General features: G+C 42.4%; 1 protein-coding gene across 1 annotated transcript in view; it reads left to right on the forward strand.

The window, feature by feature from the left end:
- The window catches only part of LOC135509018 (transmembrane protein 263-like), a 44,122-nt gene extending 19,450 nt beyond the window's left edge, over positions 1 to 24,672 (forward strand). The window contains exon 3 of the mRNA XM_064929306.1: positions 20,748 to 24,672. Within this exon, the coding sequence (XP_064785378.1) occupies positions 20,748 to 21,028 (281 nt within the window). The 3' untranslated portion in view covers positions 21,029 to 24,672. The remainder of the gene's footprint in view (positions 1 to 20,747) is intronic.

Genomic DNA, 24,672 nt, shown 5'->3' on the forward strand with positions numbered 1-24,672 from the left:
CAGAGAGGATGATATACCCCAGAGTCAGAGAGGATGATATACCCCAGAGTCAGAGAGGATGATATACCCCAGAGTCAGAGAGGATGATATACCCCAGAGTCAGAGAGGATGATGTACCCCAGAGTCAGAGAGGATGATGTACCCCAGAGTCAGAGAGGATGATGTACCCCAGAGTCAGAGCTCATGATGTACCCCAGAGTCAGAGAGGATGATATATCCCAGAGTCAGAGAGGATGATATACCCCAGAGTCAGAGAGGATGATATACCCCAGAGTCAGAGCTCATGATATACCCCAGAGTCAGAGAGGATGATATACCCCAGAGTCAGAGAGGATGATATACCCCAGAGTCAGAGAGGATGATATACCCCAGAGTCAGAGAGGATGATATACCCCAGAGTCAGAGAGGATGATATACCCCAGAGTCAGAGAGGATGATATTCCCCAGAGTCAGACCGGATGATGTACCCCAGAGTCAGAGAGGATGATGTACCCCAGAGTCAGACCGGATGATGTACCCCAGAGTCAGACCGGATGATGTACCCCAGAGTCAGACCGGATGATGTACCCCAGAGTCAGACCGGATGATATACCCCAGAGTCAGAGAGGATGATGTACCCCAGAGTCAGAGAGGATGATGTACCCCAGAGTCAGAGAGGATGATGTACCCCAGAGTCAGAGAGGATGATGTACCCCAGAGTCAGAGAGGATGATGTACCCCAGAGTCAGAGCTCATGATATACCCCAGAGTCAGAGCTCATGATATACCCCAGAGTCAGAGCTCATGATATACCCCAGAGTCAGAGAGGATGATATACCCCAGAGTCAGAGAGGATGATGTACCCCAGAGTCAGAGCTCATGATATACCCCAGAGTCAGAGAGGATGATATACCCCAGAGTCAGAGAGGATGATATACCCCAGAGTCAGAGCTCATGATATACCCCAGAGTCAGAGAGGATGATATACCCCAGAGTCAGAGAGGATGATATACCCCAGAGTCAGAGCTGCTGCTGCATCTGGCAGCGATAGATGATGATATATTCCATCAGGTCAGAGAGAGAGAAGACACTATTGGATGTAATGATGGAAGTAAATTATGCCTATATATGGTAATTTACTCTGTTCAGGCGAGTTTGTGTCTCAAATAGCACCCTATTCTCTATTCCAATTACATTCAGCCGCGGGGAGATTTTTTTCTTGAGCGGATGGTCGGGGGACCAGAACAAAGTTATAAATCATTTTTCCGAATTTTACTTTGGGGACCGATGATATGGGATCTTTTTCTGGGTGAAAATAGTTTTAACACAGTTTACTGTGTAACTTAGTTACTCATTCAGGCTTTTGTTATTTCACCAGCCATTAGGCTACATGTTGTTTACACACACACACACACACACACACACACACACACACACACACACACACACACACACACACACACACACACACACACACACACACACACACACACACACACACACACACACACACACACACCACAACAGTACAATCGACCAGGCTACTAAGGTGCAGAAATTTGCAATAGAAACATGCTAAAACGAGAAAATAACTATTATGCTCTTAGTATCAGTGATTGAGAACTACTTACACTCATTGGAAGTACCCCCCCCCCCCTCCCTCCTGGTCCCTAGAAAGAGGAATATCTTAATTGAACCTTTTTGGCAGACCCTTGAAATGTCATAGTTCTGTATCAAAAGACAAAGTGACATTTTATTCATGACTGTGGAATTGGATTGATCTTTAGCACTCTTGTTGGAAAGTACAAAGAGCTATTTTCCCAGAAGAGGGTGAGAGGAAATGGAGAGAGGAGCGAAAGTATTATTACTTTTCGTTTTCTTCACAGGATGACAAACGGAAGGTTTCTTTGAGGTTTTGGCTGAAGAGAAAAACTCATTCTGACTTTCAGACTTGAATAAGAGGAAAATAACACAGACAGTATCATTTTAAGTCTTGCATCTTCTGAAAAATGAATGGAAATTTAGCGATGGAACGAGTGATGTTTTGTTGTTGTTTTTTGACACAAGTGGTAGTTGCCTGGTAACGGGGCGATGAAGTGTTGGTCGACGTGATATTTGAAGAAATAAGGTGCTGCATGAAATCAACAACCCACAAGACCAATACTGATTCAGATGCCTCACACACACACACACACACACACACACACACACACACACACACACACACACACACACACACACACACACACATATTTGTGAACTGATTTACCATTGAGCACAGGCAATCTGTTTTGTGACAGACTGATCTATTGTTTAACTGCCTGCCTGGTTTCCCCACTGCTAGAGCCTGCTAATTGTTCAACAGAACTCTGTCTTAGACACTTACTTTTACCCAACAACAGCAACTAACAGTGTAATGACAAATTCCTAGAAGGAACATATGATAACAGACAGTCTGACAGGTGGGAGATGGGAGGGAAAGGGTGGTCAGGTCATATATAGCCAGAAGCTGTGTAGATCATAGTGATATTATTCTAGGGACGGTTGTGTTGTTGGGAGTTAGGTTGAGTTATGCAGCCTTGAGGAGAGGAATGTGTGGGAGGATAATCAGCATTAGTCAATGGGTCGTATGCAGAGTCATGAGGGAAAATACAAAGCTGAGACATGATTTGTTTGCCTGATGTTTGTACATGTCTCATCACCCTGCACTGGTTATCCTTAGGACTGACTGGCCTTTACTGGCCCAGCTGTCTGTAGGGACCATGTTCATGTGTTGCCAGTGTAGGCACGGACACCGCCTGTCAGCGACGCTACTTGAAGAGCCTCTGCCTGTAGATATTGCAGTTGACTTATGGACCTGTGTATGTTTGTTCGTCCGTGTGTGTTTGCGTGACTAACTGTACTTGTATGAAGGCTATGTGACGTGTGTATAATGTCTTAGTGCTGGGTAGCTGGGAGAGGTCTGTATTTCACTATCTTACTTAAGGAGCCTACGACCTCAAACCTATTGCTCAGCCTATGACGAGAGTTTGTTTTTATAATACTGAGTGTGCTGGTAGCAAGTCAAATTTGACTGAAGTATAAATAAATAATGCAATCCGATATAAACACCGCCAGTATCAGAAATACAGGATCTGGCCTTGCTGCGAACATCTGAGTCGAGATGATTCAGTGTCCTATTGGAGACCACTGTAGGAAGGTCAAAGGTCGGTTTTAATGTTTTAGACTGCTTCTCATATGGCTCCCTATTCCGTTTGAAGTGCACTACTTTTGACCAGGGCCCATAGGATGCAGACTTAACGTGTTAATTGAGGGACAAAGACATAATAGCCAGTCGTCAGGTCTAGATAGGTGCGGCTGTCTTTTAATTGCATTGCAGATATGTGTGCTGTGCTGTGGGGGAGGTTTTAGTTGACTGAGACTTGAGTCATCATCACTTCAGTTAACAGCACTGCTGAGCTCAGCATCGCCTTGCCTTGTCTTCCTGGAGACAACACTAGTTAAGAAGCACTAAGACAGAAGCTGAGACTGAGGCTGAGTGAGAGACAGGCTGTTAGGGTGAATTATTTTCTTACTCTAATGTGGGGTGACGTGGAGGAGGCTGCATGGTGTCAAAAACAGTCGGTAAACAGACATTTTATTTTCAGGTAGTTGAGGAACAGTGTGAAATCAGTCTACAATGTGTGACCAAATGTGTAATTTGGGGTGTAAAATGCCCAGACCCTGTGAATCAAACTCTGTCTGAGATGTAAATAACAGGGTTATTTATTGTCACATTTTGCCACCATTGCATTTAGATGAGGTCAATAGTTAAATAAAAGTCATCCTTAAAAGTAATCATTTTTTCCACAACAGTTATCTTACATATCATTCAATCTGGATACCTGTTGGCTATCTAAATGATTGTGTTTGGTGTATACTTACCAACTACAGTGCCTTGCGAAAGTATTCGGCCCCCTTAACTTTGCGACCTTTTGCCACATTTCAGGCTTCAAACATAAAGATATAAAGTGAAGAATCAACAACAAGTGGGACACAATCATGAAGTGGAACGACATTTATTGGATATTTCAAACTTTTTTAACAAATCAAAAACTGAAAAATTGGGCGTGCAAAATTATTCAGCCCCCTTAAGTTAATACTTTGTTGCGCCACCTTTTGCTGCGATTACAGCTGTAAGTCGCTTGGGGTATGTCTCTATCAGTTTTGCACATCGAGAGACTGAAATTTTTTCCCATTCCTCCTTGCAAAACAGCTCGAGCTCAGTGAGGTTGGATGGAGAGCATTTGTGAACAGCAGTTTTCAGTTCTTTCCACAGATTCTCGATTGGATTCAGGTCTGGACTTTGACTTGGCCATTCTAACACCTGGATATGTTTATTTTTGAACCATTCCATTGTAGATTTTGCTTTATGTTTTGGATCATTGTCTTGTTGGAAGACAAATCTCCGTTCCAGTCTCAGGTCTTTTGCAGACTCCATCAGGTTTTCTTCCAGAATGGTCCTGTATTTGGCTCCACCCATCTTCCCATCAATTTTAACCATCTTCCCTGTCCCTGCTGAAGAAAAGCAGGCCCAAACCATGTTGCTGCCACCACCATGTTTGACAGTGGGTATGGTGTGTTCAGGGTGATGAGCTGTGTTGCTTTTACGCCAAACATAACGTTTTGCATTGTTGCCAAAAAGTTCAATTTTGGTTTCATCTGACCAGAGCACCTTCTTCCACATGTTTGGTGTGTCTCCCAGGTGGCTTGTGGCAAACTTTAAACGACACTTTTTATGGATATCTTTAAGAAATGGCTTTCTTCTTGCCACTCTTCCATAAAGGCCAGATTTGTGCAATATACGACTGATTGTTGTCCTATGGACAGAGTCTCCCACCTCAGCTGTAGATCTCTGCAGTTCATCCAGAGTGATCATGGGCCTCTTGGCTGCATCTCTGATCAGTCTTCAATATTATCGCTTGCACAGTGCTCCTTGGGATGTTTAAAGCTTGGGAAATCTTTTTGTATCCAAATCTGGCTTTAAACTTCTTCACAACAGTATCTCAGACCTGCCTGGTGTGTTCCTTGTTCTTCATGATGCTCTCTGCGCTTTTAACGGACCTCTGGGACTATCACAGTGCAGGTGCATTTATACGGAGACTTGATTACACACAGGTGGATTGTATTTATCCTCATTAGTCATTTAGGTCAACATTGGATCATTCAGAGGTCCTCACTGAACTTCTGGAGAGAGTTTGCTGCACTCAAAGTAAAGGGGCTGAATAATTTTGCACGCCCAATTTTTCAGTTTTTGATTTGTTAAAAAGTTTGAAATATCCGATAAATGTCGTTCCACTTCATGATTGTGTCCCACTTGTTGTTGATTCTTCACAAAAAAATACAGTTTTATATCTTTATGTTTGAAGCCTGAAATGTGGCAAAAGGTCTCAAAGTTCAAGGGGGCCGAAATACTTTCGCAAGGCACTGTATTTCCAAGGTCTGAACAATAACGGGCGATTCCACAACATGGCCCAAAAATATTTTTGATTTCTCAGATTATTCTGTCAATTCTCTCATAGAAACTTCAACGCTTTTTGAATTTTTATCAGACATGTTTTTTAATGAAAGTGCTCATTTTAGGCCCTTTTTAGACTTCCATGTGTATATGTCTTTTGTAAGACCCTATGATCCGTGAACAACACATGATACATACAGTATTTTGGTGTCATTGTACTCCGTATAGTGTGCTCTAAAATATGGAGTGTCCATTAATTGATTAAATATTAAAACTTTTAATATGAATACCTAAAAACGACCCTTTTCAATGTTCCAAAAACATATTGTTTGGAAGAATATATTCAGTGGGTTTTCTGCTAATTTTGAAGACATTACCCATTTTATACACAGCTTGAAATTAAACTTGACTGGGGTGAATTAGAAGCGTGTAATATCTGAAAATGTAGCTAGCTAACGCTAGACTATCTTACCCTTATACATCATCATGCATGATGGATGTGTCTCCCTGTCATGGATCCATACCACAAATAATAATGAATAATGAAATGAAAATGGCGCCAGAAGAAATGGAGGCGGTTTTAACGGGCGCCCAACCAATTCTGCTATTATGTGGTGGGGTTTCTCGTTATTTGTAACTAATTTTGTACATAATTTTTCTGCAACCCATTTTACGATAAAAAAAGAGCTTCTGGATATCAGGACAGTGATCACTCACCTCGGATTAGACAAAGAGCTTCTGGATATCAGGACAGTGATCACTCACCTCGGATTAGACAAAGAGCTCCTGGATATCAGGACAGCGATCACTCACCTCGGATTAGACAAAGAGCTTCTGGATATCAGGACAGCAATCACTCACCTCGGATTAGACAAAGAGATTCTGGATATCAGGACAGTGATCACTCACCTTGGATTAGACAAAGAGCTCCTGGATATCAGGACAGCGATCACTCACCTCGGATTAGACAAAGAGCTCCTGGATATCAGGACAGCGATCACTCACCTCGGATTAGACAAAGAGCTCCTGGATATCAGGACAGCGATCACTCACCTCGGAATAGACAAAGAGCTTCTGGATATCAGGACAGTGATCACTCACCTCGGATTAGACAAAGAGCTTCTGGATATCAGGACAGTGATCACTCACCTCGGATTAGACAAAGAGCTTCTGGATATCAGGACAGCGATCACTCACCTCGGATTAGACAAAGAGCTTCTGGATATAAGGACAGCGATCACTCACCTCGGATTAGGCAAAGAGCTCCTGGATATCAGGACAGCGATCACTCACCTCGGAATAGACAAAGAGCTTCTGGATATCAGGACAGTGATCACTCACCTCGGATTAGACAAAGAGCTTCTGGATATCAGGACAGTGATCACTCACCTCGGATTAGACAAAGAGCTTCTGGATATCAGGACAGCGATCACTCACCTCGGATTAGACAAAGAGCTTCTGGATATCAGGACAGCGATCACTCACCTCGGATTAGACAAAGAGCTTCTGGATATCAGGACAGTGATCACTCACCTCGGATTAGACAAAGAGCTTCTGGATATCAGGACAGAGATCACTCACCTCGGATTAGACAAAGAGCTTCTGGATATCAGGACAGCGATCACTCACCTCGGATTAGACAAAGAGCTTCTGGATATAAGGACAGCGATCACTCACCTCGGATTAGACAAAGGTTTTTTCTTCAACAAGCAGATCGAACAGGACATTCTCCTAACACCCGCCAAGGCCAACAACCCAGTTATTTGCAAGAGGAGGAAGGATCAGTAGAAGGCGTCAATATTACTCGCCAACCTGCAATCATTGGACAATAAATTAGACGAGGTACGATCACAAATATCCTACCAACGGGACATCAAAAACTGTAATATCCTGTTTCACGGAATCGTGGCTGAATGACGACATGGATATTCAGCTAGAGGGATATACGCTGCACCGGCAAGATAGAACAGCACACTCCAGTAAGACGAGGGGGGCGGTCTGTGCATATTTGTAAACAAAAGCTGGTGCACGAAATCTAAGGAAGTCTCTAGATTTTGCTCGCCTGAAGTAGAGTATATTGTGATACATTGCAGGCCACACTACTTGCCTAGAAAGTTTTCAGCTATACTTTTCGTGGCTGTTTATTTACCACCACAGACAGATGCTGGCACTAAGACCGCACTCAGTCAGCTGTATAAGAAAAGTGGCGCTCCAAGTGGCCGGAGACTTTAATGCAGGGAAACGTAAATCAGTTCTACCAAATCTCTATCAACATGTTAAATGTGCAACCAGACGGAAATAAATTCTAGATCAACTGTACTCCACACACAGAGACACGTACAAAGCTCTCCTTCGCCCTCCATTTGGTAAATCCGACCACAACTCCATCCTCCTGATTCCTGCTTACAAGCAAAAATTAAAGCATCTAGCACCAGTGACTAGGTCTATAAAAAAGTGGTCAGATGAAGCAGATGCTAAACTACAGGACCGTTTTGCTATCACAGACTGGAACATGTTCCGCAATTCTCTGATGGCATTGAGGAGTACACCACATCAGTCACTGGCTTTATTTAATAAGTGCATCGAGGACGTCGTCCCCACAGTGGCTGTACGCACATACCCCAACCAGAAGCCATGGATTACAGGCAACATTCGCACTGAGCTAAATGGTAGAGCTGCCACTTTCAAGGTGTGGGACTCTAACCTTGAAGCTTATAAGAAATCCTGCTATGCCCTGCAACGAACCATCAAACAGGCAAACTGTCAATACAGGGCTAAGATTGAATCATACTACATCGGCTCCGACGCTCGTCTTATGTGGCAGGGCTTGCAAACTATTACAGACTACAAAGGGAAGCACAGCCGAGAGCTGCCAAGTGACACTAGCCTACCAGACGAGCTAAATCACTTCTATGCTCGCTTCAAGGCAAGCAACACTGAGGCATGCATGAGAGCATCAGCTGTTCCGGACGACTGTGTAATCACACTCTCCGTAGCCAACGTGAGTAAGATCTTTAAACAGATCAACATTCACAAGGCTGCGGGGCCAGACGGATTACCAGGATGTGTGCTCTGGGCATGTGCTCACCAACTGGCAGGTGTCTTCACTGACATTTTCAACATGTCCCTGATTGAGTCTGTAATCCCAACATGTTTCAAGCAGACCACCATAGTCCCTGTGCCCAAGAACACAGCACTTACCTCCGTAGCCATAAAGTGCTTTGGAAGGCAGGTAATGGCTCACATCAACGCCATTATCCCAGAAACCCTAGACCCACTCCAATTTGCATACTGCCCAAACAGATCCACAGATGATGCCATCTCTATTGCACTCCACACTACCCTTTCCCACCTGGACAAAAGGAACACCTATGTGAGAATGCTATTCATTGACTACAGCACAGCGTTCAACACCATAGTACCCTCAAAGCTCATCACTAAGCTAAGGATCCTGGAACTAAACATCTCCCTCTGCAACTAGATCCTGGACTTCCTGATGGGCCGTCCCCAGGTGGTGATGGGAGATAGCAACACATCTGCCACGCTGATCCTCAACACTGGAGCTTCCCAGGGGAGTGTGCTCATTCCCCTCCTTTACTCCCTGTTCACCCATGACTGAATGGCCAGGCACGACTCAAACACCATCATTAAGTTTGCAGACGACGCAACAGTGGTAGGCCGGATCACCGACAACAACAAGACAGCCTATAGGGAGGAGGTCAGAGACCTGGCCGGGTGGTGCCAGAATAACAACCTATCCCTCAACGTAACCAAGACTAAGGAGATGATTGTGGACTACAGGAAAAGGAGGACCGAGCATGTGCACGCCCCCATTCTCACCGACGGGGCTGTAGTGGAACAGGTTGAGAGCTTCAAGTTCCTTGGTGTCCATATCACCAACAAACTTGAATGGTCCAAACACAGCAAGACAGTCGTGAAGGGGGCACGACAAAGCCTATTCCCCCTCAGGAAACTATAAAGACTTGGCATGGGTCCTGAGATCCTCAAAACGTTCTACAGCTGCAGCATCGAGAGCATCCTGACGGGTTGCATCACTGCCTGGTATGGCAATTGCTCGGCCTCCGACCGCAAGGCACTACAGAGCGTAGTGCGTGTGGCCCAGTACATCACTGGGGCAAACCTGCCTGCCATCCAGGACCTCTACACCAGGGTGTGTCAGAGGAAGGCCCTAAAAATTGTCAAAGAAGTTTTTACCCCCAAGCCATAAGACTCCTGAACAGGTAATCAAATGGCTACCCTACTCAAATCGCTACTGCTACTCTCTGTTCATCATATATGCATAGTCACTTTAACCATATCTACATGTATATACTACGTCAATCTGCCCAACGAACCGGTGTCTGTATGTAGCCTCTCTACTTTTATAGCCTCTCTACTTTTATAGCCTCACCACTGTAATTTTTCACTGTCTTTTTACTGTTGTTTTTATTTCTGTACTTACCTATTGTTCACCTAATACCTTTTTTTGCACTATTGGTTAAAGCCTGTAAGCATTTCACTGTAAGGTCTACCTGCACCTGTTGTATTCGGCGCACGTAACAAATAAACTTGATTTGAAATGCCCTTCGTTTGAAGATGTGATAAGGGATTAGGTGTTTTCCCATCTCTTTAGGTATCATACTCTAATTCCACTGATTTCAAAACTTGATCCCCCAGAAAGTGGAGAGCAACACTTATGCAGCTCCAATACACAATACATTTTTTTTAAATCAGAGTTCGACAGGATTACCAACACAGACTGACCAGCTCATATAGACAGAAGCCTTCTATATGGCAGACCAATCCGAACTCATCTCTCGGCATGCCCAGCCCACTCATTATCTCAGCCAATCATGGCTAGTGGGAAGGTTGCTGTCTTTTCATGTGGCTTAACGAACAAGGCTAGCAATTTAATAATTTTATTCATATTTATAGATGGTATAGAAATTTGTTATTAAGGCACATGCAAGTTCACATGTTCTTTAGGTTCAAACTGCTCTCCTGTGATGTCGTGACTTGTGACATATGCCTAGCTTCCTGAATCGGGTCAGGGGTCTTACAGGAGGCATGTATACGTCTAAAAATGGCCTAAAATGGCCACCTTCATGATTTTCTCAAAAATTGTTTGTGATACAAATGTAAAGAGCATATCAAATGTCCTTCCTCTCAATTAGCTTTCTATGTGAGAATTGCCAGAACAAATACCAAAAATATTTTCAGGCTTCGCTATATCAGATGGCATGTTGTTTATCTTTGTTTCCTGTTTTCTCCCTCCACTAAGACACTGAGGTTGTGGTGGTAGTCTCGACTGCTCTCCTTGTTTATATAGACCTGTGGTTTGTCTTTACCCTGAGACCTTCCTGCCTGTCTCCATTCAATCTAAGGGAGAGGTTCAGCTCTTATTCCCCTCTTTGCACCTTGTCCCAAATACTCTGAGGTATTGATTGAGAGAACAGTATGGTATTGATATCATTCTCTAGTTCCCAACCTGTGTGCAATGCAGAATAGTTTGATCACTAATCTGTGTTGAAGAAATAGGAAAAATCTAATCTACCAAAATACTTTATTGTGTGTGTGTGCGTGCATGCGTGCGTGAGTGCGTGTGCGTGCGTGGAGGACTCTGGCCGATCTGATGATTTTATTATGGACCGGTCAAGTGTGAAGTCACACTTTCCTAAAGACAAGGATATTAAAGGTTTAGAGAGGCTAGCCGTATTTCACACAAAGCTCTCAAATAAATAAACACAGAAAAGTCCTGGTTAAATGTAGAATCCTTAGTTGAAACAATAACAAAGAGGACAACCTGCCCCTGTTTAGGTAAAAATCTGAGGGATGAGCCTGGAGAAATTCAACCACTATCAAATTCATAAACTATGGATGCGAGGACTGACCTTCCGCGATATCCAAATTATAGTTGTAATCATGTTTTGAGGCTCTGCCGTTATTGTTTATATTGACATTGTTTACAAACAAGTAAAATATTCTTATATTTGGGGTTCTGTTGAACTAAGCTCATGAGGCATTTATAAGTTATATTCATCAACAATCAATGGGTATATATCATTAAGTCCCAAAAAATATATGTATTAACTAAGGATTCTAGCTGTATTTAACTTGTTAAGCAACAATGCAGGCCGAGGATGAATACCATCTGCTGTCGGTATATAGGCAAAAACACAAGTTGGCAAGACGACACGAGAGATCTGCTAGAGAAATGTTACAGTAGGTAGATTTGATTTTGATTTGATTAGGATCTCTTTTAGTCCCCATTTGGACTAATCTTCCAAGAGTCCTTAACATTAAAATACAATTTATAATACAAACACACTTTCACATATAACACACTATTACAAACATACATAATACACTAGCATAATGACCCAATAAATACTCAATCTAAAAAAATATTGATTCTTCATCTACTATAGTCCCACAACATTTCCATATACTATATTTAAATTGTTTAAACTTATATATTGAAAGGTTTCTAGTTTGCTCAGTTAATTTATTCCATTTCTTTATTGCTCTAAATCGAAATGTTCTTTTGCCCATTTCTTTTTTCTGTCTGGATAACGCATAGATGGTGGACAATCTATTCCTAGTATTTGTCTGTTATAGCAGCGTGGAGCTCTTGGTTGTGTAATCAGTATTCCCATTAAGATGTTATGAGGTAGTTACTATGCAGGAGGAGAAGGAATGGTCTGAGTGAGAATCTGTATATTGTACAGGAGAGGTATCCTGGGTTTCTGATTCACCAGGGTCCACTGTAAAACACATAGACGCATGCAGACACACACAGAGTAGAGGAGAGAGATGATGCCATGGCAGCAGAAGCAGCAGCTCCCAGCTGCAGTTCACATTAAAGCTAGTCTCTAATTGTCTAGTGTGTGTGTGTGTGTGTTTGCGTGTGTGTGTGTGTTTGCGTGTGTGTGTGTGTTTGCGTGTGTGTGTGTGTGTGTTTGCGTGTGTGTGTGTGTTTGCGTGTGTGTGTGTGTGTTTGCGTGTGTGTGTGTGTTTGTGTGTGTGTGTGTTTGCGTGTGTGTGTTTGTGTGTGCGTGTCAGTCTCTAATAGACCGTCTGGACTCGGTGAGTCGCCACACTGCAGTATCTGGATTCTCTTCCTCTTTGGGCCGCATCCCAAATGGTACCCTATTTTCTATATAGTGGACTACTTTTGAGCAGAGCCTATGAGGACTATGGTCAATATTAGCACACTGTAATTGGGAATAGGGTTTCATTTGGGACGTAACCTCATCCCCTCAAACTCAGCAGAGGCTGAATTAGCCTGCAGGCTGCTAAAGCTTCCTCCCCTGGTAGAATTGAACTAGCCTACCATACAGGTATGATACCCTCAACAGGTTGATTGGCTGGTCCCTAATATCAGGAAATTCCCTATGTAGTGCACTACTTTTGAGTAGAGCACTGGTCAAAAGCAGTGCACTACATAGGGAATAGGGTGTGATTTTGGACACAGGCATTATCTTTGTTTTATGGGATTATTATTTATGGCAAGCATTACGGCAGGCATACCTTACCTCTGCAATTTACTGGCCTCCTGAGAGAGATTCCTCATAAGAAGAGACAAGGTTTTCATCCCAAATGGCACCTTATTCCCTATATAGTGCACTACCTTAGACAATAGTACATTAAATAGGGAATAGAGAATAATTTGGGACGCAGACAAGGATGGTTTTAAAGGTTGTTCCAGAACACAGACGGTGAGGGACTATTTGGCTCCATCAGAATCTGGGTTTATTATCGGCCCCTGACATTAGTTTGTATGGACCAATCAGAAGCAGAGAACATGGTGTATATGGTGTTTTACATGCTCACTGCAGAGGATGCAAACAAAGGCTGCTGTTTAGAGACTAAATGAATGTCAAAAGGTAGATTTCTTTACCCAATGTAATTTATACATTTACATATCATTAATCATTCGATTGTTTTCTACATTATTATAGCCTTAATAGACTTGTACTTGACAGTGTTGATGAAATAAGAATGTTCATTTGCTGTGACCGTAAAGGCCTGAATAGTGGAGTGCTGCAGAAATGGTTTTCCTTCTGGAAGGTTCTCCATCTCCACAGAGGAACTCTAGAGCTCTGTCAGAGTGACCGTCGGGTTCTTGGTCACCTCCCTGGCCAAGGCCCTTCTCCCCCGATTGCTCAGTTTAGCCGGCGGGCCAGCTCTAGGAAGAGTCTTGGTGGTGCCACACTCTTCCATTTAAGAATGATGGAGGCCACTGTGTTCTTGGGGACCTTCAATGCTGCAGACATTTGTTGGTACCCTTCCCCAGATCTGTGCCTCGACAGTCCTGTCTCTGAGCTCTACGGACAATTCCTTCGACCTTGTGGCTTTGTTTTTGCTCTGACATGCACTGTCAACTGTGGGACCTTATATAGACAGGTGTGTACCTTTGCAAATCTTGTCCAATCAATTAAATTTACCACAGGTGAACTCCAAGTTGCAGAAACATCTCAAGGATGATCAATGGAAACAGGATTTACCTGAACTCAACTTCGAGTCTCATAGCAAAGGGTCTGAATACTTATGTAGATAAGGTATTTCTGTTTTGTTTTTTTAATACATTTCCAAAAATTCAAAAAAACTGTTTTCGCATTGTCATTATTGGGCATTAGGTGTAGATGGCTGAGGATTTTTTCATTTTTTAAATCCATTTTAGAATAAGGCTGTAACGTAACAAAATGTGGAAAAAGTCAAGGTATCTGAATACTGCCTTCTTAAAACCTTTAGGTCCCAAACCACTGATGCGTGTTCCTACAGACCAACATCAGGCTAATGTTTTGGGAGTTTGTTCCTACTTCCTACAGACCAAAATCAGGCTAATGTTTTGGGAGTTTGTTCCCAACAATGCTTTGGGAGGTTGTCGTACATACGAAGACGTTCCAGAATGTATAATATGTGTTGTCTGAAGCCCTGTTTAGTGCCATAGTCATATTAGATATTAATAGACATGACACCAGCAGTGTATTAATGTTTTGTGTTTGATGGCAATATGATGTACGTCTCCAGAGGATTCATACAGAATTCCTTGTACTCTGTAGATGTAGCACGGTATGGTGTTGCTTAGGAGGTGTAAGGTTGTGACATTCTACTATTTGTATTTGTATTTATTATAGATCCAAGGCAGCAGCAACTCTTCTTGGGGTTTATTATGGATCCCCATTAGTTCCTGCCAAGGCAGCAGCTACTCTTCTTGGGGTTTATTATGGATCCCCATTTGTTCCTGCCAAGGTTGCAGCAACTCTTCTTGGGGTTTATTATGGATCCCCATTAGTTCCTGCCAAGGCAGCAGCAACTCTTCTTGGGGTTTATTATGGATCCCCATTAGTTCCTGCCAAGGCAGCAGCAACTCTTCTTTAGGTTTATTATGGATCCCCATTAGTTCCTGCCAAGGCAGCAGCAACTCTTCTTGGGGTTTATTATGGATCCCCATTAGTTCCTGCCAAGGCAGCAGCAACTCTTCTTGGGGTTTATTATGGATCCCCATTAGTTCCTGCCAAGGCAGCAGCAACTCTTCTTGGGGTTTATTATGGATCCCCATTATTTCCTGCCAAGGCTGCAGCAACTCTTCTTGGGGTTTATTATGGATCCTCATTAGTTCCTGCCAAGGCAGCAGCTACTCTTCCTGGGGTTTATTATGGATCCCCATTAGTTCCTGCCAAGGCAGCAGCTACTCTTCCTGGGGTTTATTATGGATCCCCATTAGTTCCTGCCAAGGCAGCAGCAACTCTTCTTGGGGTTTATTATGGATCCCCATTAGTTCCTGCCAAGGCAGCAGTTATACTTCCCGGGGTCCAGAAACATTAAGGCAGTTATATACAATTTAACTTATTACATTTCATAACACTTTGTGTTCCCTCAGGCCACTACTCTACTACCACGTATCTGCAATGCAAAATCCATGTGTATGTGTGTGTGTGTATGCGTGTGTCTGTGCCTGAGTGTGTGTGTGTGTCTCTTCACGGTCCCCGCTGTTCCATAAGGTGTATTTTGATCAGTTCTTCCTATATACACTATAGCTCACAGCTCAGGGATGAGATGGTACTGAGTGTTAGTGACAGTTGGTGTTGGTGTCTTGTCCTCCAGCATTGTTCATGAGAAGCGTCTGTTTGAGGGTTGACAGCAAAAAAGAGACCTAGGGCACACTTCCCAAATGGCACCCTATTTCCTATAATGTGTGCTACTTTTAACCAGGTCCCTTTGCGGTGCAGACCTACCCTCTGCTGTGGCTATGAATACAGGTCTACTACAGATCTACTACCATTCAGAGCCGCAGGTTGACGTGTGTAGGAGGTGCTGTATGGATGTGCTTCTTTCAGCCACAGATAAAGATGTCTAAAATAGCATAATGGTAACAGCCCTGCCAACACACTTGTATTTGTTTATTTGTATTATTATTTTTACCTTGACAGGGAGTCATACTGAGACCAAGGTCTCTTTTATAGATGAGCCCTGTATCAAACATACACATAAATATACACTATATGGGTGGCATGTGGCCTAGTGGTTAAGAGAGTTGGGCCAGTAACCGAAAGCTCACTGGTTCGAATCCCAGAGCCGGCAAGTTGGAACACTCTGCCATTCTGCCCTTAAGCAAGGCAGTTAACCCCAGAACAACAACTGCTCCCCGGGCGCCGATACTGTGGACGTGGATTAAGGCAGCCCCCTGCACCTCTCTGATAAACAGGTTAATTGCGGAAGACACATTTCAGTTGAATGTGTTCAGTTGTGCAACTGACTCCCTTCCCTACACACATCAATTCACAATTCAATATACACAGACACATCAATACACGAAAAGCAAAACAATCATAGAAAACAGACACATTCTTTAGTAAAAAGGTCCTCAATCAGCCGTCTGAATTGCCCTAGAGGCACCAACTCTTCCAATTTTAGAGAACTTTGGAGATTATTCCACAAGTAATGTGCAAAAAAACTAAAATCAGATTTAACTAACTCAGTGGAGATCGAAGGAAAACCGAGTCTGGTAGCTCATACATCTTGCAGGTTAACAATGAAGTAAGGTATTGTGGAAGTGTACTGTGTGCTGGAAAGATTTATAAACAAAAAGAGTGCAATGCAGCGATCTAGGAGCCTTCACGGAGGGATGAACCTATCACCCGTAGAGGACCTATCACCCGTAGAATAATTCTGCACGCCCAATTTTTCAGTTTTTGATTTGTTAAGAAAGTTTGAAATATCCAATAAATGTCGTTCCACTTCATGATTGTGTCCCACTTGTTGTTGATTCTTCACAAAAAATACAGTTTTATATCTTTATGTTTGAAGCCTGAAATGTGGCAAAAGGTCGCAAAGTTCAAGGGGGCCGAATACTTTCTCAAGGCACTGTATCACCCGTAGAGAACCTATCACCCGTAATAAAACGCTGTGTGCTATGATAAACTGCGTCCAGTGGCTCAATACAGTGGCACCTGTATTCATATAAACAATTTCACCATAGTCAATAACCGTAATGAATGTTTACTGAAGGATTTGTTTTCTGCTGTTTCACAATAGGCCCTATTCCTATAAAGGAAGCCCATTTCATTCTTAACTAACTCATCAATATGTTTTCTGAAAGATAGCTTATCTTCAATCCAGACACCCATATATTGAAAGAGACAGAATTTGTTGTCGTGCCTACAAATTAATACGCAGCTGGTTTTATATATTTTTAAATGTAACCTTTATTTAAATGGGCAAGTCAGATAAGAACAAATTCTTGGCCTACCCCGGCCAAACCCTGACCTGGATGACGCTGGGCCAATTGTGCGCCGCCCTATGAGACTCCCAATCCCGGCCGGTTGTGATACAACCTGGAATCGAACCAGGGTCTGTAGTGGCGCCTCTAGCACTGAGATGCAGTGCCTTAGACCGCTGCTCCACTCAGGAGCTGTCACGACTTCTGCCAAAGTCGGTTCCTCTCCTTGTTCGGGCGGTGCCTGGCGTCGCCGGTCTTCTAGCCATCATCGATCCACTTTTCATTTTCCATTTGTTTTGTCTTGTCTTGTCACACACCTGGTCTCAATTTTCCTCATTACATGTTGTGTTTTTAACCCTCTGTTCCCCCCATGTCTTTGTGCGGAAGTGTTTATTTTAAGTGCATGTGCACGTTTTGTCTCGTGCGCAACGGGTTTTGTACCCATTTGTTTATTGTTCCGGTGGTTTTATGAATAAAACTGCTCCGTTGATCACCCAGTTTTGCTCTCCTGCACCTGACTTCCCTGCCACCAGTTACGCACTCCTTTACAGGAGCCCATTATAGCTGTACTTCATGTGGATAGGAAGCTATTGAACATTTGGCCTATATTCTATTGTAGTAGGCTTATTCCAGGTGGCTATTGAATAGGAGGCCTACTGAATATTATTTGTTAAGGAGGGAGGGGGAGGAGCAGGTGGGAGGAGGAGCAGGGGGGAGGAGGAGCAGAAGGAGCAAGATCTTAAGTTTTTTTTATAAAGACATTGTCAGTGTAAAAAGGGATGACATGAACAGCTCACTCTGGGTTGAGTGTCTCTCTCCCACTCACCCCTCACTAGTTACCACAGTACATTAGTTAATGCATGTTTTGTCAGCCAAAAGGGGGTGGGAGGGGAAATGGAGCTGGAAGACATGCAAAACTGTCACCTCAATGTTCTGCTTGGATTGAGAGGGGGAAATAAACAGAACTGTGTCAAATCATGCAAAGATGTGACAGGGACTATTTTATCTGCTAGGGTGGAGTAGTATATGATTTTTGGGCTATGGGGAGATTGGGTAATGTGGCCGTAAAGGCCTTTTTACTGCACAGTGCAGTCAATGGACTAGATTCACCCAAAAATGACAATGCATTAATCAGGGAGTGATAATGACTTCACTAGACATTTATTAGTGTGGTACACTTTGGAGAGTACCATTACAAGTTCAAGGACCTCTCTCTCGCTCTCGCTCTCTCTCTCTCTCTCGCTCTCTCTCTCGCTCTCTGTAACTCTCTCATAAAGTTTATTTTAAAAACTTTTTCAGTCCATATTTTATGCCACATTTTAAAGCCTTGGCCTATGACTCAGACAACCACTTTAGTGCCATTCACTTTGAAAGTGTGTCAGCTGTAAGCAGTGAAAACAGCCATGGACATGCATTGTGGTTCACTCCAGCCACACGCCATACATAGACCAGAAACACCATAACCCATTTTATAGGTGCCTTTATTTCCCCCAAGCCGTAGAGCGAAGTTTCCACTAATAAGCTTTTTATTTAAACAGGCTTGTATTCCACTGTGAAGGAAAACTGTCCCTATTATTAGTGACCAGGTAAACCCTAGCAATTATATTGTGACTTAAATAGAAGATGCTAACGGAATGAGAGATAATAATGTGAACTCTTGAGTCATCAGCCAGGTCATGTAGACCTGAGGCTTTAGAGCAGACAAGAACGTTCTCCTCCATCCCTAGGTACATTCAACATTTGAGTAATTTACCAGAAGCTCTTATGCAGAGCGACTTACAGGAGCAATTAGGGTTGCGTGCCTTGCTCAAGGGTACATCAACAGATTTTTCACTTAGCCAGCTCTGGGATTTGAAACAGCAACCTTTCGGTTACTGCCCCAATTCTCTAACCGCTGAGCTACATGCAGATATAAATATCAGATATGTGACATTGATCTTCGTATTGAGATGTTGTACTTTAGGGAGGACCACTGACTACAAAAGCTCCAATACATCAATCTTACATTTCCCAGCGTCCCTTTGCATCCCAAATGGCACCCTATTCCCTACATAGTGCACTACTTTTGACCAGAGCCTAATTAGGCCCAGGTCAACAGTTGTCCACTATGTAGGGAATGAAGTGCCATTTGGGATTGATGGATTGGCGTTAATGTAGTCAGTGATCCTGTTTGTTCCTCTGAGGGACTGGAATGTTAATGTACCGCTATAAACACCATTGAGAAAACTCATGGAAAGCTTTCATCTGGAACTTTCTTTCAGGCACCTAGACACAAATGATTCATCTATAAATTGTTTTTTTTTTACACTCTCTTTGTCTTTCTCTTGATCTCTTTCTCTCTCTCTCTCTCTCCCTTTCCCTGCCTCTCTCTTTCTCTCTCTATCTATATATATATCTATCTCTCTTTCTCCCTCTCCCTGTCTCTCTATTTCTCTCTCTATCTATATATATATCTCTCTCCCTTTCCCTGCCTCTCTCTTTCTCTCTCTATCTATCTCTCTTTCTCCCTCTCCCTGCCTCTCTCTTTCTCTATCTATATATCTATCTATCTCTCTTTCTCTCCCTTTCCCTGCCTCTGTCTTTCTCTCTCTATCTATATATCTCTCTTTCTCCCTCTCCCTCTCCCTTTCCCTGCCTCTGTCTTTCTCTATCTATCTATATATCTATCTATCTCTCTCTTTCTCCCTCTCCCTTTCCCTGCCTCTGTCTTTCTCTCTCTATCTATATATCTCTCTTTCTCCCTCTCCCTTTCCCTGCCTCTGTCTTTCTCTATCTATCTATCTATCTATCTATCTATCTATCTATCTATCTATCTATCTATCTATCTATCTCTCTTTCTCCCTCTCCCTTTCCCTGCCTCTGTCTTTCTCTCTCTATCTATCTATCTATCTATCTCTCTTTCTCCCTCTCCCTTTCCTGCCTCTCTCTTTCTCTCTCTATCTATATATCTATCTATCTCTCTTTCTCCCTCTCCCTTCCTCTCTCTTTCTCTCTCTATCTATATATATCTATCTCTCTTTCTCCCTCTCCCTTTCCTGCCTCTCTCTTTCTCTCTCTATCTATATATATATATCTATCTCTCTTTCTCCCTCTCCCTTCCTCTCTCTTTCTCTCTCTATCTATATATCTATCTATCTCTCTTTCTCCCTTCCTCTCTCTTTCTCTCTCTATCTATATATCTATCTATCTCTTGTTCTCCCTCTCCCTTCCTCTCTCTTTCTCGCTCTATCTATATATATATATATATCTATCTCTCTTTCTCCCTCTCCCTCTCCCTGTCTCTCTTTCTCTCTCTATCTATATATATATATCTCTCTCTCCCTTTCCCTGCCTCTCTCTTTCTCTCTCTATCTATATATCTCTCTTTCTCCCTCTCCCTTTCCCTGCCTCTGTCTTTCTCTCTCTCTCTCTATCTATCTATCTATCTATCTATCTATCTATCTATCTATCTATCTATCTATCTATCTATCTTTCTCCCTCTCCCTGCCTCTCTCTTTCTCTCTCTCCCTGCCTCTCTCTTTCTCTCTGCCACCATTCACCCTGCAGATGGAGAGAAGGACCACCCTAAGACCGAGGCGGGGGTCATCTGGAGGGTGACCGGAGGTCTCTTCAACATGACCAAAGGGGCGGTCGGAGCGACATGGGGAGGCGTGGCCTGGGTGGGCTGTAAGAGCTATGACATCACCAAGACGGTGGTGACCAGCGTGCCGGCCGCCGGCGTGGGATTGGTCAAGGGCAGCGTTTCCATGGTGACAGGGGGAGTGGGGGCGGTAGGGTCTGCTGTAGCCAGTAAAGTCACACCAAAGAAAAAGGACAAGTCTGATTAGACCTAGACCCAACTACCACCCCATTGCTACAGTATAGTTTATAAATGTCTCCCTGTCTCTCTGCTGTGTTTAGGTTCCATCTGGTTACTATGGGGAACCATTCAGAGTTGAAAAAGGCACAAGTAACTCGGATTTGCATGTAAATCATTCGTTGACGTCAATGGGCAATTTGCACGGAAATCTGAGTTAAGGTTGCGGATCTCAAGTCAGAATACTGTCCTAAGGAAGCATTACAGAGGGGGATTATGGGAATGTTGATTTGTTAGGATATAGGAATTGACCAGAATGTTGAATTTACTGCCGAGGTACTCTTGAGAGGGATCTCATGTCTTTTTGGTTAATCTGGGTCTGGGTGGTGAAGGGCATGATAATATGAAGACAATCCACAATCCACAACAATTTGGTAGCGATTCAGAAAGGACACATCTACTCATTTCTCAAAAGCTGGAGGTTATTTACATTCTTCCAGTTTTACTGTGAAAAGGTATCTTTACATTGACAAGTATTAAAACAAAGTGAAAGGTACTTCACATAACTGCATTTCATCAGTTTGACATCAGTGATTGGGGAATACACACCAAACAATGTGTGTATGTGAATATGCTACAGCATTAACCATGTCTACACTGTATTTCTGATCAATTTGATGTTATTTTAATGGAGAAAAAATGTGCTTTTCTTTCAAAAACAAGGACATTTCTAAGTGACCCCAAACTTTTAAACGGTAGTGTTATAAAATATATATGTGAAAAATAGGCATATGATTCCTATTGATGCAGACAAAGAAGGTTAGAGGAACCTTGCAGTAAATATTTACATTGTAATGCAGGTGTTTTTAGATCAATTCTTGATGAGTTGGACATGTGGTCAACAAAGCGTGTTATTGCATAGAAACGGACAGAAGAAGTCATGGAAATGACATTTTTACGTACATGTTACATATACCAGCAGATGTCCTGAGCTGTTTAAATAAATAAAGCACCATTTCACCAACAAAGAAACACACACATTTAAAAATATATATATTTAACCTGGCAATTCAGTTAAGAACAAATTGTTATTTACAATGACAGCCTACCCCAGCCCAACCCAGACGACGCTGGGCCAATTGTGTGCCGCCCTATGGTACTCCCATTCACGGCCGGTTGTGATACTGCCTGGAACCGAACCAGGGTCTGTAGTGACGCCTTAAACCGCTGAGCCACTCGGGAGGCCTTAAAGTTAAGAGATCTCTGAGTTATTGATAAATCAGGAAATCCGTGTCCATTTAAATATTTTATAAACCTGCTCCACAATGGCCTATCAAAGACATTACTACGATGAACCTTGTTAAGTTTCAAGCATCATAGTTCATGCCTACGTCTCAAATGGCACCCTATTCCCTTTATAGTGCACTACATTTGACCAGCACCCATAAGGCTGTAATCCAAAGTAGTGCACTGTACAGTATAGGGAGTAGTGTGCTATTTGGGACATAACCCATTTCATTCACTTATGTGTACTTTACTCAAATGTATGTTTATGTTCCTTCATTTGCATTAGATCAGGGACCGCGGCCCATTCATTTCCAAAAACGGAAAAATTAATAAATAATAACGCATTTAAAAAATGTGAACTCCTTTGGGGTCTCAACTGACTGTTGAGAGTAAGAATAGTAGAATACACATGGTGCATTTTTTACATTTGGTTGTGCATCAGCAGTTTTTGTCTTAGGTCAGTCACTGACAGTCACTGAATTAGCCCGTGTCAATTTACATTTTTTAGATTTGTAAATTTAGTCTATCCAGCTATCTAAACTTGTAGTAATCATGGTCAAATTACAGACTGAAGGTGCCCATGGATATTAACCAAATGTGTAGAATTGCAGGAAATTAGCTTAAAAACTGCAAATCTTTCTCTCCGCCCCACAGCAAAATTAGTAGAATTGCATGGAATTAGTTATAAAATTGCAAAATGTTCTCTACTCCACATGGCAAGAAGTAGAATTGCATCAAACTTATTTTAAAAGTACAACATTTTCTCTATATATTGTATAATTGCAGGAAATTAACAATAAAAAAGATATATATAGATTATCTCCACTGTCAAGAGGGGGCCACTAACAACAAAAATGTAGCTCTGACTACATGTGTGGGTATGAATATGGGTACGCAGACCCGCTAGCCACTGCAGCTTTCAGATTTGTTGTGGCCCCCACCCCCATCAGAGGTGCCCATCTCTGCATTACATGTATAAATACTGATAGATAGTTGACAGCGACATTCCCAGAGTAGGAGGGACAGTTGAAAACAAACATGCTTTTTCTTTCTATGCTTTCCAATCACTTCTAGCCTGGGTCCCAGTCTGTTTGAGGTCACAAGATGATATAAACACATCTGGGACTAGTTAATGCACTTCCACATTGTTACGTGTAATCCTGAATTACTGTCCATTCTGATCAGAGAATAAAAGTAGATGACCAATTTCTTCCCACTGGACAAATACTGGTTGAATCAACGTTGTTTCCACATTTCAACCAAATAGCTCAATGTGATGACGTTATCAACATAGAAAACTGATTGGATTTGAAAAAAGTCATCAACGTTTGTTTTGACCTTTATTTAACTAGGCAAGTCAGTTAAGAACAAATTCTTATTTTCAATGACGGCCTGGGAACAGTGGGTTAACTGCCTGTTCAGGGGCAGAACAACAGATTTGTACCTTATCAGCTCGGGGGTTTGAACTTGCAACCTTTGCGGTTACTAGTCCAATGCTCTAACCACTAGGCTACCCTGCCTCCCCGTAAGGTCATTTTGTATTTTTTTCCCCCACCCGACTTTTAACCTAAATCAAATGACATTGTGAAATGTTTTGTTAATTTCACGTTGAATTCACATTATTTGACAACTTGACCACATGTAAATCGAAGCTAGACGTCTGTTCCCAGTGTGCTGTTTGTTCTCCTTTTCGGTTTGCTTTCTTACATTTTTATTTGAACAGTCACTGTGAGGACATTTTTATTTGAACATAAATAAAGAGAAAACAACTTGGCATGCTATTTCCCCACCCTCACATTATGCATCACATGTTTCAACAGGTCGGTTTTCCTTCTTCCTGAACACAATATGCTGTTTATTGTTATGACAAGTCTCACCTATTTTATTTTCATGCTGTTTCATCTTGTCCTGTCTTTACTGTTTTCATCGGGACACTTCTGCTAGTTAATATATGTCTTGGAGACTCTGTTACTATAAACTGGGATGGGGCCCTGGTCAAATGTAGTGCACTATACACCAAGTGTACAAAACATTAAGAACACCTGCCTGATTTTGAGTTGTGACTTTTGTCACCCTCTGAATGGCACAGATAAACAATCCATGTCTCAGTTGTCTCAAGGCTTAAAACTCCTTCTTTAATCTGTCTCCTCCTCTTCATCTATACTGATTGAAGTGGATTTAACAGGTGACATCAATAAGGGATCATAGCTTTCACCTGGATTCACCTGGACAGTCTATGTCATGGAAAGAGCAGGTGTTCCTAATGCTTTATACACTCAGTGTATATTGAATAGTGTGTCATTGGGGTCACAGTTTTTTGTCTATGATAGAACTATTTTTGCAAAAACTGATGCTGTATTCTATAAATAAAGCTACTCTGTATTTTAA

Source organism: Oncorhynchus masou, chromosome 22 (genome assembly GCF_036934945.1).
Source record: "Oncorhynchus masou masou isolate Uvic2021 chromosome 22, UVic_Omas_1.1, whole genome shotgun sequence".
Classification (NCBI taxonomy): Eukaryota; Metazoa; Chordata; class Actinopteri; order Salmoniformes; family Salmonidae; genus Oncorhynchus; species Oncorhynchus masou.